Source organism: Chanodichthys erythropterus, chromosome 10, assembly GCF_024489055.1.
Source record: "Chanodichthys erythropterus isolate Z2021 chromosome 10, ASM2448905v1, whole genome shotgun sequence".
NCBI classification, from domain to species: Eukaryota; Metazoa; Chordata; class Actinopteri; order Cypriniformes; family Xenocyprididae; genus Chanodichthys; species Chanodichthys erythropterus.
In genome coordinates, this window is record NC_090230.1 from 4,262,464 (window position 1) to 4,279,788 (window position 17,325).

Consider the following 17,325-nt stretch of genomic DNA (forward strand, 5'->3'; position numbering starts at 1 on the left):
CAGGACTTTTATTTTGACAGCACTGAAAGTGAGCATTGTAGCCTGCATAAAAATCCATGTACTCTGTGTGACAATTAATCGTCAACAATCAGTACTGATAGTGACAGCAGTGTGATGAGTTTACACCTTCTGCTACTCGCTCATGATTATTGGATAGCCTGCTGCCTGGAGAACAAGAAGTCAGCAGTGAGTCAGTGTGTGGCTGCTGTTAATGCAATTTGACATGTCGCAATGACTCACACAGCTCCCTGTGGACTTAAGGCCAGCCATCAATCTCTGTCCAAATGCGAACAACATCACAATTCAAACTGTTAAAGGCATACAGGGACACAGGAACATGTTTGAAATCGCGCTGAAGTGACTGTCGTTGTGATTTCCCGAGCCTTTTGACAAGCCATTAAAACTATTACGCCACAGAGGCACATACACATCCTCCCATGTCTACTCAATGTGCATCTTCAGACATCCTCAGATATGTCCGACAGGTCATGTGAACAGCTTCACTGTATAATTTACAGCTATAGCTGTGAGACAATTTCTTTCTTATGTATCCAAAATGGACTTTATAACTGTATATCCTATAAAATGCTCTGATATCCATAAGGTATTTCTGACAGATATCATAAACCAATTTTGCCCCAACACTTTCTGTCTGAATGTACGGTCACAGTTGCATTGTTTGGTGAATTTTTGCAGCCAAAATCCAGTTGTTTCAATAGGAATCAAAAGATTTTCCAAGTTTCGAAAGATTTCCCCACACAGATTTTGCAATGGGTTCAGTTGGTCATGAAAATTCTCTGCTCAAAATAATGACCACAAGAAAACTTGATAAAGACGTCATCAGCCAGGTAATTTCACACATTATGACTGTTGAGTTGTTTTGAGTTTTGCTTTGTGTCAAGTGTTGCTTGTTAATCTGCACATTTAATCGGGCCTCGGGGAAAAAAAAACAAGCCATGACTACATATGCACTTATGTGGTTGGCATCCTCTACAGCATACTGCTGATGTCTCTAGAGTAAAGTCATTTGTACTTAATTTATTAGTGTGTAAAGTGAAGGGTAAAAAATGAATTTAGGAAATGTTTTCTAATTGAGTTCTAGGGAACATATTACTAAACTTGACAAGGAAGTGGGCTTCTTTGAGACTCGAACTTATTTAGATTAAACCTAAATTTGGTGTTTTGTGTACATTGCAATGGCAGTCCAAAAGATGTAAGTATATATTTTTGGCATGAAACATGACCCAGACATGCCCTTGTCGTGTTTTGTACAATGCAATCATCTTATAGAATTATTCTATAAATATGGTGTCAAACATGTTCATTGACTTTTTAAGAAACCCCATGTTAAAGGAATCATTCTTTAATAGTCTATTAAATAACACAAAAAATGCCAACCACTATCTCATGCCAAATATATTTTTGTTAAATATATAGATGTATGTGTGTGTATTTATATATAGATAAATATACACAGTACACACATTATGTAAACACAAACTTTTATTTTGGATGCAAGTAACGTTTGACAGCAACATATAGACACAGACAGACAGATTGATCGATTGCAATTGAGCAGATGCCTGAAAGAGGAATATTTGGTATACCCCTCATATGACTTTTTTTATTAGTCTTTTTTTTTTTCCCTGGTTAAGCTCTGACCTGCTCTCTCCTTGTGTGTGTGTGTGTCTAGGCTGCAGGACAAGGTTCAGGAGACGATTGAAGCTCTGCGATTGGCTGGGATCAAGGTATGGGTGTTGACAGGCGACAAGCATGAGACAGCGGTTAGCGTGAGCCTCTCCTGTGGTCATTTCCACCGCACAATGAACATCCTGGAGCTCGTGCAGCAAAAAACAGACAACGAGTGTGCCGAGCAGCTCCGCAGACTAGCCAGGAGGTAGAACACATTACCCTTTCTTTGAGATTTCCAAGCGTTTCTTTTGTACCCTTTTCATGCAGAGTGTCATTTCTATGGCCTTCACGATTTCTCGATTAAATTTGAGTACTCAATTTTTAAAAAATCCTTGATTGCAGTTTACCCCTGTCGAGTAACCAGCCATAAACCGGAAGTGGCGCATTCCAGGGATGAGAATTCATGAACAGTATAATTAGACATAATTAGTTTTCTAAGGCTGCACAATATATTAAAACCATTTAAAAATCATGTTGTAGCATAGTGCTATTTTGAATTCACAAAGGCTGCGATTCAATTAAATAACTATATGCACTGCAGGTTTAATATGTATGCTCTTTAATTATTTACATACTTGGTTACATGCGTCTTAGAGTGGCTCCGTTCACAGTAAATGCTGCTCCACATGAACTGTTATCATTTACATGCGTGGACCACGTCTCAAACTACATAATTAATTTTAAAGGCTATTGTTTGCGTAGGTCTATTTTTATTACCACAAAAAAATTATCTGATTACTCGATTAATCTTCAAAATAATCAACTGGTTACTTGATTACTAAAATAATCATTAATGACAGCCCTAGTCATTTCACTCATGCTTGACATGATAGTGATGCCATTTCAGAGTAAAACACCTTCCATTTTGAGCTGGTGGGAATAAAGGACTAAATATGTAGGACTACAAGGCTCGACAGTAAGGACAGTACTCTCAAAAACAATGGAAATTATACTTTTTGATTTATTTATAAATTACTTTTTAGGATTGGGCAAGTGAAAAATTTGGCAGGGCAAGTAAAAATGTAAACATTTTAAGAATTAGACAAAACAGGACTAATGTGTTATTGATGGAGAATTGTTTAGCTGGGTTGTAGATGGATGTGATGGTGTGCCTGTGTTTGTATAGGATCAAAGAGGATCATGTGATCCAGCACGGGTTAGTGGTAGATGGGGCAAGTCTTTCTCTGGCTCTGCGGGAACATGAGAAACTCTTCATGGAGGTGTGTAAGAACTGCTCAGCGGTGCTCTGCTGCAGAATGGCACCTCTCCAAAAAGCCAAGGTGAGTTACCTTACCCCTTCTTGTGTATGTCTGTTCAGGTTTCAGGCCAGAGGTCTCACACACTAATACGCTAAATTGCCCCACACTGCCCTGTTGTTTTCATAGCGCTGGTGTTAATGGCTCCTTTGTGTTTGGCAGGTGGTAAGACTGTTGAAGACTTCCCCAGAGAAGCCCATTACATTAGCCATCGGAGATGGAGCCAATGATGTCAGCATGATCCAAGAGGCTCACGTTGGTATTGGTAGGTGCCCGAAGAGGAAGTCAAAGATGCGGCTTGACCACTTGCAATTCAGATGTTATTGTAAGAATTTCAATCAAGCTAACTGAATTAAACTCTATACAGGAATCATGGGCAAAGAAGGAAGACAAGCCGTAAGAAACAGCGACTATGCAATCGCGAGGTTCAAATTCCTTGCCAAATTGCTGCTTGTACATGGCCATTTCTACTACGTTAGAATAGCAACCCTTGTGCAATACTTTTTCTACAAGGTACGTTTCCTCATAGTGGTATAGCCTTTTGTGTTTCTTTGGAGATTTGTGTTCTTATAACGCTCTTTTTTTTTTTTTCTTGTAGAATGTGTGCTTTATCACTCCCCAGTTTTTATACCAGTTCTTCTGTTTGTTCTCACAGCAAGTAAGTGTCTCTTGATGTTATGTCATATATCATTGTAGTACATTCCTTAAGTTGTTGTCACATTTGTGGAATTTTGTGGCCAAATTATGTATTTTCCGTAGTCTAGAAATGTATGAAGCACAGCTCACACAGAAGTCACTTTCAGTCTTTCAGATGGTGAAAACTGCGAATCCGTGTGATCAATTTACACTCGTTGTGAAATCTGTGTTGGGGAATCTTTCACCCTCTTGCGAAATTCCAGATCATATGGTTTTCTGTTAAAATGACTGGATTTCACTTAGGAAAATGTGCAGAGCAATAGTAAATGTGATCACATCTTTACTAAGGCAAGCATCATAGCTAGTTACTACTGCTAATACGTAGGGTTTTATTCAAAGCATGCATTCCTTTGGTAATCAACACGTTGTTCTTGTTGTTGTTGTTGTTGCAAGCACTGTGACCTTTACTTAAGGAAGGTCTAAAGCAGTCTCAATTTAAACGGAGAAAAAAAAATCCCACGGATTTGCATTGCAGAAAGGACATATGCCATATGTAGAGACTTTAGGGTTGTCACAATACCATAAAAATGTCTTACGATACTATACCAGCTGAAGTATCATCATACCAAGTAGTATCGCGATACCATGCAGTATACAAAATGAACCAAACTTTCATAAAAACATGAAAACAGACCAGATTTTTCTCTGAATACTTCATTAATGAGAATGAATAACAGGCTTTTATTACCAATCAAATGAATCATTGTAAACAAAATTCATCTTAGCACTGCACAGAAGCTATATGAACTGACATTACGATGTAGCATTTATGCATTTACACTTCAATTACAATCGCATAAATAATGTTATGATATTAATATAAATATAGTTTCAAATATAAAAATCTGAATATAGAAATAAAAATGTTGGCGGAAAAAATTATAGAATAGACCTACTTTTAGATGGTAAAAAAATGATAGAATAGGCCTACTTTTAGATGGGAGATTAAAGTCGCCAGTAGGTGGCAGCAAGTGTTAATGATTAAGTCAATGAATCGTTCAACCGATTCGTTCAAAACGGCTGATTCATTCAGGAACGAAGCAAATGACTGTCTTAATGAATGGATTAGTGAGTCAGTGACTCGCACAGTTTGTTCAAAAACAGATTAATTTAGAAACGAAACAAAAACAACGCTCTTGCTCGTGTCACAAACTATCAGGAGCATTTTTGCCAGCCTATCTTGAAATATCTAACCCTGACTGGAGAGCAGTATGTATATTAAAACATGTAATACATTTAAAATTATAAAATCACGATTGATATAATTGATAAGAACCGAGTGCAAACCCGCTGTAGCTTATTGATGAATGGAATTGCATTTGTCTGAATCGTGTTCGCAAAGATGTTTGCAAAGAACTATTTAATATTTTCCAGAAGTGGACAAATGAGCAACGGAAAAACGGAATTCATTCTTATATAAAGATTTTATGATGTTAATTAAGTGAATTTCAGACCCTTTCTCCAGATAAAATGCACTGCGAACAACGTGCAAGTGCAACTTTATCTCATTGCAAAATTAATTTGAAGTGTACTGCCGCACATACAACATTCCTTACGGTACTGACGATACTACCGTTTAAAAAATACAATGGCATCGCCAGTATTTTGCAGCTTTAGTATCGCGATACTACCATAGTACCGATACACCATGCAACCCTAAGAGACTTAAATATAAAAGAATTGGGATCCGCCCAGAACATCGTAGAGACCACATAGCAGCTCCCTAGGAACTACCTAGGTTACCATATCAAATGAAAAACTGCACACAATATCACTTAGGGTGCAGTCACATTTGCTGTTGTTCAGCAAATTTTCGTGAGCAAAATCCAGTAATTTCAATAGGAATACATGGTAATGTGAATTTTGTTTGAGGATGAAAAGTTTTCCCATGCAAATTTCACAACAGGTTCAAGTTGCTCATGTGGATTCTCTGTGTGACTCTTTTTGTGTGTGATTTTTTTTTTTCTAAATGAATAAATGTTGCTCTGTCAAATACATAACACTCAAAGACAACTCGGAACATGCAGACATGTAGATACACCCTAGCATCCACCCACAACAGCTTAGCACAGGGTTTGCATTGGCAAACACCAATCACATTTTTTTTTTTTTTTTTAAATGTGAAATTATACTTTGAATGGTTCCTCTTTATAATACACATCATGTCTGACATGCTCTCTTGTTCTCGCAGACTCTTTATGACAGCGTTTATCTGACGCTGTATAATATTTGCTTCACCTCTCTGCCCATACTGGTATACAGTCTGTTTGAACAGCTGGTGCATCCACATGTTCTGCAGAGCAAACCAGCACTTTACAGGTACAACATCAGAACTCGACAGCACACATTACAGATGTCTCTGACACTAGACTAGAGCTGTCAGTAGGACTGAGAAAATTAATCAGGTTTCTTTAGCTTAAATATTACCAAAAATAATACCAAAACACTTTTTTTTTTTTTTTTCTTTTTTTTTTTTTTATTCATTATTCACTTTTATTAGTCCATAAAATGGTGCAATAAGTACATTTAAACCAAACAGCACTGTCTTGTATTGTTTATTACAAAAACAAAACTGGCTCTTAACAAAAATGGTTTTAAAGTAAAGTGCATAAAAATGTAAAATCAATTAGATTAAACCTAAGCTTTCAGGGCACTTCCAGTGTTAATTGTTACAGTTTTGCTCAAGCAATAAATTTGAAATTTTTGTCAATATTTCATCGTCATATTCAGTAATTTTAGTCAATTGTAATCTGACTTTGATCAGTTTACAGTAGTGGGCCAAAATGATGTCCGGAGGAGATATTTGTTTTCATTGACCCTAGTTCGAATAAACCATCAAAATATGATGAAAATATATTATATATATTTTAAATATGAGGGAAAAATAAAACATCCAAACTTGGTTAAGGTATTTATTTGACAAAATGATTTGATTAAAAAAGGCAAAAACTAAAGCTACAGGTTTTATTTTATTATATGCAAAAAGAAAAATGCATAGAGAAACTACAACATAATCAGTTATTATATTTCATTGGTTCTCTATTGTTTTTGCATTTTCATGATTTCTTTGCATGACAGCCTGGACAAAAATTATGTTGCACAATTTGGCATTTCATTGCGTTATAATCACAAATAAAACAACTGACTCTAAACTATGCAATATGATTACAAAATCTTTAACATGCACACACACATATAGGCAACGTTTTCGTTCAGTTTAAGGGGTCATGACATGAGGAATAAAATTTTCCTTCATCTTTTGGCACATAAGGGGTCTTTGTATCACTAATAAAAAAGAATTCTAACACTTTTTTTTTAGGGTCTTTTAACTAGTTTCTTATTAGCGTGCATAACAATAGAATATTGGCTGTTTATTAGTACTTATAAAGAACATATTAATGCCTTATTCTGCATGACCTTATTCTACATTCTTAATTCTACCCAATACCTTAACTTAACAACTACCGTACTAACTATTAATAAGCTTTAAATTAAGAGTTTATTGAGGGAAAAGTTGTAGTTAATAGTTTATATGTGTTCCCTAGACTAAAGTGTTACCAAAAGGATTTATATAATCAAGCTGTAAAAATACTTTGTTTAAATCCGAGGTGGCATGTGACTTCACAGGGGCACAAACATTTGCATATGACATATGCCCCTTCAAACAGAGCATTCAAGCCAGAGGGCTAAAATCAGGACAGAAAAATGCCTTTTATTTTTAAATTATGACATTTTATGATGTAAAAATCATACTAACATTATAAGTGCACCTCAGAAAAATCCACTTCATGACCCCTTTAAGTTGAAGCGCTGAAATAACAGTAAAATCTAAAACTTAATAAAAACTATATACATATTTTAAAAAATATGAAAAAACAAATACACAGCAAATCTTAAATTAAAATGAAAAATAAAACTGAATTCAAAATATTAACAAAAAAACTTAATCAATGATACTAAAATAATATTTAGTAGTTCAATTTAAACTTACATTTTATTTCTGTTTGTTCTCAAGGCAACATTTCAATTAACGAAAACTAAGTTTTTACTTTAAATTTGGCAATAACAGCACTTAGAAAATGTATCTGCTCTTTTTGTGTAAATAGGGTTGGTTTTAATTGAATGTTGATTATAATTTGAGACTGTTTTTTTTGTTTATTTCCCTACCACTACCACAAATCAAGATGTAATATTCTATGCATGTAATATTCATATATGAACTTTCCCTTCATCAGAGACATCAGTAAAAATTCCCAGCTGTCCTTCAAAACCTTTTTGTATTGGACCTTCTTGGGCTTCTGCCATGCCTTCGTCTTCTTCTTTGGGTCCTACATCCTGATGGGAGAAGACACTACGCTAATGGGAAACGGACAGGTCGGCATCTCTCCGCCTATATCTCCGCCTCGTCTCCTGTTCTGTCATTCAAGCTCATGTGTGTTTGTGGCAGTACTATCATTTTGCTAGCATGAAAGTCTTTGAAATCCTCCACAAAGCATTATATATATATATATATATATCTCCGAGATGCTGTCTGAAATATTTAGCTAGAAGCGCTTAAGATAATGAATGCACTTAGACGATAATAACCGTTACTTAGCCTTAGTGGCTATTGATTAACTCCAGCTTACAGACACTAAGCATCAATCCTCAAACTAATTACACCGTTATCTGGCACATTTGTACCATACTGTTAGGTGTCAGTGGATGTTGGCTTTTACTACTTATCCATATTCTCTCTCTTTTTCTGCTTATCTTTTTCTCTTTCCTGCTGTGCATGCTCTCAGATTTTGCGAGCTAACAGGCAACTGGTAAGAGTTGACTGAATTCCAGTTGATGCATGTGTCCTTTCTAATGACCAGCTGTCTCTGTGGTTTGGTTTAGCACTCGCTGCACGAGTGGCTCTGATCTGTATTCTTTTGATATACTGCCATCCTCAATTACGGGGGTGAGTTGCGAAAAGATTTGGAAGCGCTCCCTCACTCGCCTTTTGCATGATAGCAAATGGCTTTCGACAAGCTGGAATCTCCCTCTGATATAAAGCAATCGAGCAGTGTTTATAACATGCTTCATTTTGGATGAATTGAAACCTTCCAGATATTTAGTTCATAGAGTCGCACCATACAACGTTAACAACCCGGTGGCATAATCTTTTGATACTATCTTTAAAATATGTTTCTTTCTTGCAGATGTTCGGAAACTGGACTTTTGGCACTTTAGTATTCACTGTGATGGTTATTACGGTAACGCTGAAGGTAAGTCATGATTAAATGCCTCATAGATGGGTTTGTAAATGACACGTGAGCTTCATTTGCACCGTTCTCTTCACAGCTGGCCTTAGAGACACATTTCTGGACGTGGATGAATCACTTTGTCACATGGGGCTCCATCGCCTTCTACTTCATCTTCTCCTTGTTTTATGGCGGCATCATTTGGTACTGTATTGCCGGTGTTTTCCCATAATGCCTACAGAAAAACATGCAGACCACTGCATATAGGTTTCTTCTCATGAAATGGTGGCATTTATTTGTAATTTCATTTGAAAAGGTTAATCAATGAACTTTCAAGAAATCATGTTTTCCCTATCTCATATCCAAAATGTCATATCTGGCCCTGTTTACACCTGGTATTAAGATGCGTTTTGGATCACAAATGGATGAGGGAGACATACCTGTTTTAATCTGTCTCTTTTGTCCACTTTCAACCCCTTCTGTCCTGATTTCTTCAAGGGGAAGGTCTATGGGTGGGTTTATGTATGGGGTTTTCCAGATCTTTCAATCTAATGGACAAAATAAGCTTTCGCAATTTACATATGAATGCTTCAGAGGTGATGGAAAACATACAGAGAGCATCAGCTTTCTAAGAGCCGCAAGACCATGACAAATACGGTGAGTACATCTTAGAAATCAGGAACGGTGAGAGAACATTGTATTTAAAAAACAAACTTGGATCTTCATCTGACAAAATTTGAATCCTGTCTGGCTAGCACTCTTCTCATAATGTGTACGCATTAGGTCAGTAGGCTTTTGTGGCTGTTAAAACGCGTTCGACCACATGAGCATTTCAACTATGAAAGCAATCCAGTCGAATGCGTTTGACTACCTCTGGAAGTGGTCGAAAGTGGACAAGCTCAAAACATTTTACACCCCGTGTACACCTGTATCTAGCATAATCCACTTGTGATCCGATTGACCAAAATGCATCTTAATACCATGTGTAGACAGGGCCATAGGCATTATGGGTCTGTTATAGAGGGAGAATTGAAGCGCTGTGCACTTACACCACATTGGCCAAAGAGAAAAGTACTGGTGCTGATCATTTAAAATATGTCAAATATTGGCCGATATATTTTATATTATATCTTACATTTGCTACATTTTTTTTTAAATCCTTGCACAGGAATCTAGAACGACTTAAGTTGCTGCTTAAAAGAAGTGTCATGAAATTAGTTTTTTTTTTTTTTTTTTTTTTTTTTTTTGTCCTGTGTGAGAAAATGGAATTCAAGAACAATGTCTAAATTGGTTGTTTTCCCTTCTAAACTGAATTTATTTAATTGCATTGATTTGCTGCAGATAACTGTTTGCTCTTTGACATTGTATCCGGTCCCACATGACCAGCAGCAATGTACTCTGGATTTTAGGCAAGATGTTGTGCTCAATATTTGGCTCTGCCTCTGAAACAATTGCCCATTTGCTTATTAGTTGGATATTTGACAGCACTAGTATCATCAAACTCTCTTTGATTTCAACTAACTGGAGTTTAATTGATTTTATTCCACTCCGTTAGGCCATTCCTTCACACACAGGACATGTACTTCGTCTTTGTTCAGCTGCTGTCCAGCGGCTCGGCCTGGTTTGCCATCATTATCATCGTCATCACCTGCCTGTTTCCTGATGTCATCAAGAAAGTCTTTTACAGGCACCTGCACCCAACCAGCACGCAGAAATCTCAGGTGAGTGTCAGATTTCAAACAGTGAGAGATCAGAGTATTGTCACGTATGTAATTGTGCTATATTTATGCTTTCTAAGTTGACACTGATGAAGTAGTAAAGCATGTGGCTCACGTCACCGCATGAATTCTCACCAGCAGCCCACCTTCACTTGAGCTCACTCACAAACTCACTCACACATACTGTAACATACTGCATCAGTACAGCACCAGCATTTTAATATTAAACAACGTCTGCAGCGGACATTTATGTCTGGACTCTGGAAGTACAATGCATCTTGTCTGTTTGAATTATGAGAATAAATAATGGCAGGTTATAACGTCAAGCTTACTTTTTGTAAATAAGTATTTGTGTGAACATTTTGTGGGAAAAAAAACTTCATCACTGACAGAATGTTAAAGTTCCTCATTTAAGTTACATACTAATTCCTCATTTGATTGAGACTATGATTGTCACAATACTAAAAAATTTTAGTAGTCCATACAAGAATGTGCAAGACTATTTGACTAGTTGATTAAACGATACTGTTGCCGCTAGTCGACTTGAAATAACTTTTTTTTTTTTTGCACATTTAATGTTTTGTCATGATAATGTTACATTTTAAAATTATATTATTTTGAAAAGTGTATATCTGGAGTGGAAAACAAAATCATTTAATTTTACCTCAGATTTTGCATGCATTGGTTTTCTCTGTGGTACTCGCGGCGGCTTCAGAGAAATGTTCACTCAGAAGATAAGCAGGGTGAGGGAGTATTTTGAAAGCCTAGACAAAACTTTTCCGTTTTCTTCGATGTCATGTCAAACTAGCATATAACAATTAAGCTTGCTTATAGGCTTGTTATACTACTGGTTATGAGGGCTTACTTCAAGCTTTTCTTTCTCTTCTCAAACCTGAACATGCAAGTTGTTGCTGCCATGGTAACGAAGAACAATACCAATACTACTTTTTAGCGGTATTCGGTATGGGATTTGGCTGTTCATAGATTAAGTAGTCTATTTCAAATAGATTGTATATACAGACTGTCTTGGGGGCCCAGAAGTTTAGACTTGTCGGTTGCAAAATTTCCCTTTAAACCTTTATGAAATTAGCCGTTGCGCACATCCCTAGTCCATACCAATTTGGTTTTGATTTTGTTTGAGATGAGAGCACACCCGTTCATTCTGCCATTTTGCTTATTATTGGGGAAGTATATTGGGGACTTAAAGGCACTAAACTCTCTAACTGTTGTGTATGAGAAATTTCAAATGGCAAACACTCCAAAAGCTGAACAAAACACTGCTACTCATATAAACCAAACAAGCACTGCGGATTAGCTAATATATTAGGTGAAAAGTTAAAAATACACATTTTTGTAATGAAACTATGGCTGTAAGTGAAACTGTAAGCTCATAAATTTTAGGTTCTGGTCTGTGCTGGTCAGCATAATGACCATCTCACTGCAACGTCGGAGTACCACTGGGGGTTGTATTTCAAACCGGTTTTACGAAAATGAAAGTTCAGTGAAGTTTAAAGCTTTGTTAACAAAATAAACAATGCAGATAGCAACCAAATTTTACATCATTAATATGGAAATAGTTATATTTGTGCCAAATGAGAGAGACAAGCCCAAAAATTTGACACAATTTTTGTATTATCCTATAATTTTTACAATTAATTTTTTGCCTTTATTTAGATAGGATAGTCTGATAGGTGACAAAAAAAAAAAAAAAAAAAGAAGTGGGAGAAAGATTTTTCCTTGTTTCGTCCTCGGCCTTTTTTCACAGGGGGGTAAAATGTTTATTTAAGTGAGACGGTAACTGAAGTTGAGCATCTATTGCTGCAGTACGGTTCTGTGCCGTCAGCACATGCTGCCCTGCGGATGACACCTGATAGTTTTCAAGTGCGTTGTCTCTGCGTCTGCTGCTTGTTTCCTGTTTCCTGTCTTTGTCATTTCTGAATGTGTGTTGTGAGTGGCCTGTAGTGTCTGAGTGTGTATAACTGCACATGTGACTTTTCTTTCTCTTTACTGACCCTCTGTGTGTTCTGTAGATGTACACCAACCGTGTGGCTATAGGTGATGACTTCATCGCACTTCAGCCTCTGTCCAGAGCCAAGAATCAGCTGGGCAAGATTAGGTAGAGTAGGAGAGACACTCTCACACTGCATGCGGTGGAAAAACTAACAAGCACTCAAAGATAACCGAGAGAGGAGAGTGAAATAAACCACAGATGTGCTTTCACTCTGCATGTGTAACCCGTACCTGAAAGTGCATGTAGGTCAGATTTAAACCAGACGTGGCCGTGTTTGGAGATGTTTCCTCGTGCAGCATGGGCTTGAGCTCACTGCTCTTTGTACACCAGCTTATGAAATCTTTTTCTCTAAAAAAAAAAAAATGTTTACCTGGACTGCATGCTCCCAAAACTATTTATTTTTTTATTTATTTTTTGTCTCTACCAACGAGCAGAGAAATGATCTCCAGTCCAGCTATAGCAAGACATCAGTAAAAATGCTTACTTTAAATCTGAATTTGGCAGTGTGGAAATTCAGCAAACTTAAAATTGACCATCTTCTGTTGTTGGGTTTCTAAACCCACACTTTGTTTCAAAACCTAGTGACCTGTCTTCCTGTCTACTTCATTCTAAGGCAGCATCCTACACTCTTAGAAACAAATGTTCCAAAAGTGGCTTTTCGACGCAATATAGAAGCAGCGATATGGCTATATAGAACTATTTTGGGTTCCAAAGAGCCTTTCAGTGAACAGTTCTAAAAAACTGTGAAGAACATTTTAATAATCTAAAGAACTTTTTCCCACTAAAGAACATTTTGTGGAATGGAAAAATTCCATGGATGTTAATCCCAGGACACATAAAGCTGATGATCGGCCGTAGGACAACGCCAAACCGTTTTTAAGCCGTCTGGGGTTGTTTGGGCTGATTCAGCATGTAGTCGGGAGAGAGAGAGAACTCTTGATTGGCTGTTCAGTTTAGTGAACAAGTCAAAGCACGAGAATAATGGCAAAAGAGTGAGCAAACAAGTCATGGCGGTACAGACAGAAGGCTGTTCTAATTTTACGTCATGTACCTGAATGTTCATGGGTGAATGTTTAATATTAACACGAGTCGGCCATATTTCTCTTGGTGTGTTCACGTGCAGTTTGTTTGCCCCGACACGAGGCGACAAAACAGTCTGCTTTTATCAGTGCTAGTTCTTTGGTGTCTATTTAGTGTATCCCACCCCTTAAACGTTCTTCATGGAACCAGATGCCAGTAAGGAAACTTTATTCAACTATGTCAACAAGAGTGTAACTGAAATGGAAGCTTAAAAGTAACTGATCTGGAATATAATATTCCAGAACATAGTCTCATGTACAGTACAAAAGCGAGTAGGCTCACAATTGTTTTCAGTACAGTGTAATGTTAGCATGTTGCTAATACATAAAGTTGTGGCCACATTTACCATTGCAAGAATATCACCTGATGGACTTCCGCTGGTGATTAGATTTCCCTTTGTGAATTTCATGTCAGGTGCAAGTTTGGTAAACTTTGACTCATAAATTTGCAACAACCAACCAATAGCAAGACTCTTGGTTTGGCAGTAATATTTTTGTGGGTGGAAATTTAATTAATTTAGGAACAAAGCAAAAATGATGGTCCACAATGGATGAAGTACTGATTCTGGTGATGTCTACTCAACCATTTTTGCATAAATCTGCACTTCAAAATTATAAAATGATCCATAAAAAGGAGTCTGGGAAGCAGTTATTTAGGGTTGGTTTGTTTGCTAGACAGCAGAATAGCTTTGGATGTATATTTTGTCATGTATTCCCATAACATTCACCGTATTCAACACAATGCATTCTTGGATTGCTTTCTTTGCAAGGAATATGGGATGCTGCCTTAAAATTTGGTCAAAAGTTTCTTTTGGAACAGCCGTCCAATCGTTAGAGTGCCCGGATGCCTTAAAATGTTATCTGCATAAGCAGATCACTAGGTTTTGCAACAGAGCCTTCAACTTCAGAAGAAGTGTTTTCTTACAATAGACCTGAAGCTGTTTCATGCTCGTTCACCTTTCTTCTGTTTTCATCCATTTGGGAGACTTACCGCGTTGTTTTGTTCTTCCAGATGGAAGAGGATAAGGTTTCAGTCAGCTCAGAATATGACACTGCTGAAATCGGGAGCAGAGGGGAGGACAATCGGCCACTGATCGCTGCTTTTCCTCCACCTCTGGTGCAGCCCCACCCTTCCCCTAGGTAGTACTCTACCCCCTCTCAGGCCTCCGTCTGTGTGTGTACAGAATGGGACCGCCATGATCCAATCATCCTGTCACGTGACACTAGTTCTCCCTGTGATGTAACCAGGAGCGAGGGTTGCTCTGGGTGGCACTTAACGCTGGCATGAGTCTTAGATCTTTGACCGTTACATTACCATCCATTCGCTGGAGTCTCAGCTGGACTAATCTAATCTTCGTCTCAAGTGCCTTATGTATGCATGTCTTTATAATCATCTTTATTTTTCCCCTCGCTCATTGTGATATTGCTTTTGTATTAGTATGGCATCAGTATTTTTTAAAAGCCATCACTCTTTTGTATTTTCATCAACTTTGATTGAATGAGCTGATGTTTTTTCCATCATAAATGAACAGTTACTGACCGCCATGTGTGATTCACTAATGGTTGTTAGTAATGCTTATGCATTTCTTTATAATTATAATAGCATGTTTTTGTCATATTATGGCCATGTATACACTGCAGGCAAATATGGTTGTCACTCTAGAGTTTTTAGTAATTTACTAGTAATTTAGTAATTTAAAAATTGTGGTAGTGACAATTAAACTTATTTTTTTAAAACTTAACTACTTAATCAAATGCATATACTGATGTTTACTGATGTTTTTAATACAGTGTTAGGGCTGTGATTAACAATTATTTTGATAATCATTTAATATGTTGATTTATTTCTTTGATTCATCAGAAGAACCCCCCCCCCCCCCCCCCCAAAAAAAAGTATATTTAATTAAAAAAAAAATTGAAACAGTTTTCTGTCAAAGCAACGTAGAGGGCAAAATAATAACTAATATTCATAGTTATAATAATGTTCACTGAAAGCTCTTAATAAAAAGCATTCTCATGTTCAACTTTTGGTTGTGCACTTTTCCCACAACAGCTCATTCTGTATCCTCCACTATTTTCCAGATGTGCTTTGTCCATATAAATGCATCACTCGCTCCTTTAAAGTCCAGTGACTAGAAATGTTTTCCATGCACAGATGTGATAAATCAATATTTGTTGATTTATTTTCATTATTGATTTTATTGATTAGTTGTTGCAGCTTTAATTAAGTGTCCCCTTTCATTTTGGTCACCAAAACAAATTATTTTGCTTTTTTGGTTTACAGTTGAGAAGTGACTCCTCTATTCAGTACACACAGTAAAAGATGTGGCGATTCACTCGCATTTTCAAACTTGAGATTCTACTTCAAACCTAAGTTTCACATCAGTTTGATTTGACTATTTGAAAGCAGTTTTCTCGATTTAGGTATGTAGTGTTCAATTAAGCTATGGTTGAGACCAAGAACTCAACCATTTGATACAGTAAGTGAGCCCTTGTACAGTTTCAGCCACAGCTGTTCATATGACTCTCTTGCCTCAGATACTCAACAGGTAAATGTGATTTATTAATATAATTTATTTGTAGCTGAAATGAAATGACAGCAGCGTCATTTTTAATTTGGTGGTTAGTCATACCCTCCAGCGATTATTTGACAGGTTCTGCTTTTGATTAGAACTGCTTGTTATTTACAATCACAGGACACGGTTAAAGTCACACTGCATTTAATCTTTCAGCAACTTCCTGCTAATATTGACTTTTAGCAGAACTGCCAAGGTCGATGTCGTAATAGCTAAATCTTTAACCCAGAATATGGTTAAACACAGGCTAACAAGAAACATCAAGGAAACATGGACTATATTTCTGCCATGGCTGAATGTGTTGATTACTTGTCGTCTATTATAGTTCACAATGTTTGTTAGCTAGGTCAATCATCAAACAACATTTTGTCTAGAAATAAGTGCGCATATACCTAACCTTTTCGTTTATGCATTAGTCAACAAACACATTTGTCTCAAGACTGCTAATTCTGCAAGGCATGCTAAAGAGGGTCAAGAGGGATTTAATGTTAATATTTGTAATTTGCATAATGCCTAGTCAGGTTGCCTGAGAGAGATCAAAGAATTGACTTCCTCAATTCTGGCTGCATACAGTGCATCTGATTTGAATTGAGACTTGTTGGAGTGCTCAGGCTGTAATTTAACATGCAGGTCTTTAGCGTTGTCTTCCGTAATTGAGTATTGAGTAAAGGAGTTAAATGGAACTGTAATTTCTGTCCAGGGCAGAGGCCAAGGATGTCTGTGTTTCTTTTTTTTGGTCATTCATTGTTTCATTTCAGACATCTCATGTATATGTATAACCATACACTGCATTTATGTTTTGAGTTCAGTGTTTCAAGCTATGCCTCCTATTATTGGGATGACCAGATGTCCTGTATTTGAGGTTCTGTTCAGGTGTTATTTAAACATAACACCTGATAATCTTATTTTAACATGCAACATTTTAACTTTCCTCAAATAATGTACAAATTGGTGCACCATTATTTTTTTCATTTAAAGTAATAAAACCACAAATGCCAACTATTATATTACACACCACGGAAAGATCTTAATGGTCTTGACCTTCTCAAGTTCTCTGACATAATGTATT

The 17,325-nt window shown here is 36.8% G+C and overlaps 1 protein-coding gene across 6 annotated transcripts in view; it reads left to right on the forward strand.

Moving 5' to 3' along the window:
- atp11b (ATPase phospholipid transporting 11B) overlaps nucleotides 1-17,325 on the forward strand; it is a 57,974-nt gene that overhangs the window by 33,274 nt on the left and 7,375 nt on the right. For 2 of the 6 annotated variants that reach the window (XM_067395843.1, XM_067395844.1), the window contains exons 19-29: nucleotides 1,694-1,897; nucleotides 2,819-2,972; nucleotides 3,111-3,213; nucleotides 3,316-3,461; nucleotides 3,547-3,606; nucleotides 5,836-5,963; nucleotides 7,880-8,018; nucleotides 8,831-8,896; nucleotides 8,973-9,076; nucleotides 10,428-10,593; nucleotides 14,693-14,820. In XM_067395843.1, coding sequence (XP_067251944.1) covers nucleotides 1,694-1,897; nucleotides 2,819-2,972; nucleotides 3,111-3,213; nucleotides 3,316-3,461; nucleotides 3,547-3,606; nucleotides 5,836-5,963; nucleotides 7,880-8,018; nucleotides 8,831-8,896; nucleotides 8,973-9,076; nucleotides 10,428-10,593; nucleotides 14,693-14,820 — 1,398 coding nt within the window. Of the gene's footprint in view, nucleotides 1-1,693; nucleotides 1,898-2,818; nucleotides 2,973-3,110; nucleotides 3,214-3,315; nucleotides 3,462-3,546; nucleotides 3,607-5,835; nucleotides 5,964-7,879; nucleotides 8,019-8,830; nucleotides 8,897-8,972; nucleotides 9,077-10,427; nucleotides 10,594-12,620; nucleotides 12,707-14,692; nucleotides 14,821-17,325 lie in introns of all 6 variants that reach the window. The other 4 variants (XM_067395845.1, XM_067395846.1, XM_067395848.1 and 1 more) reach the window with 3 other exon arrangements.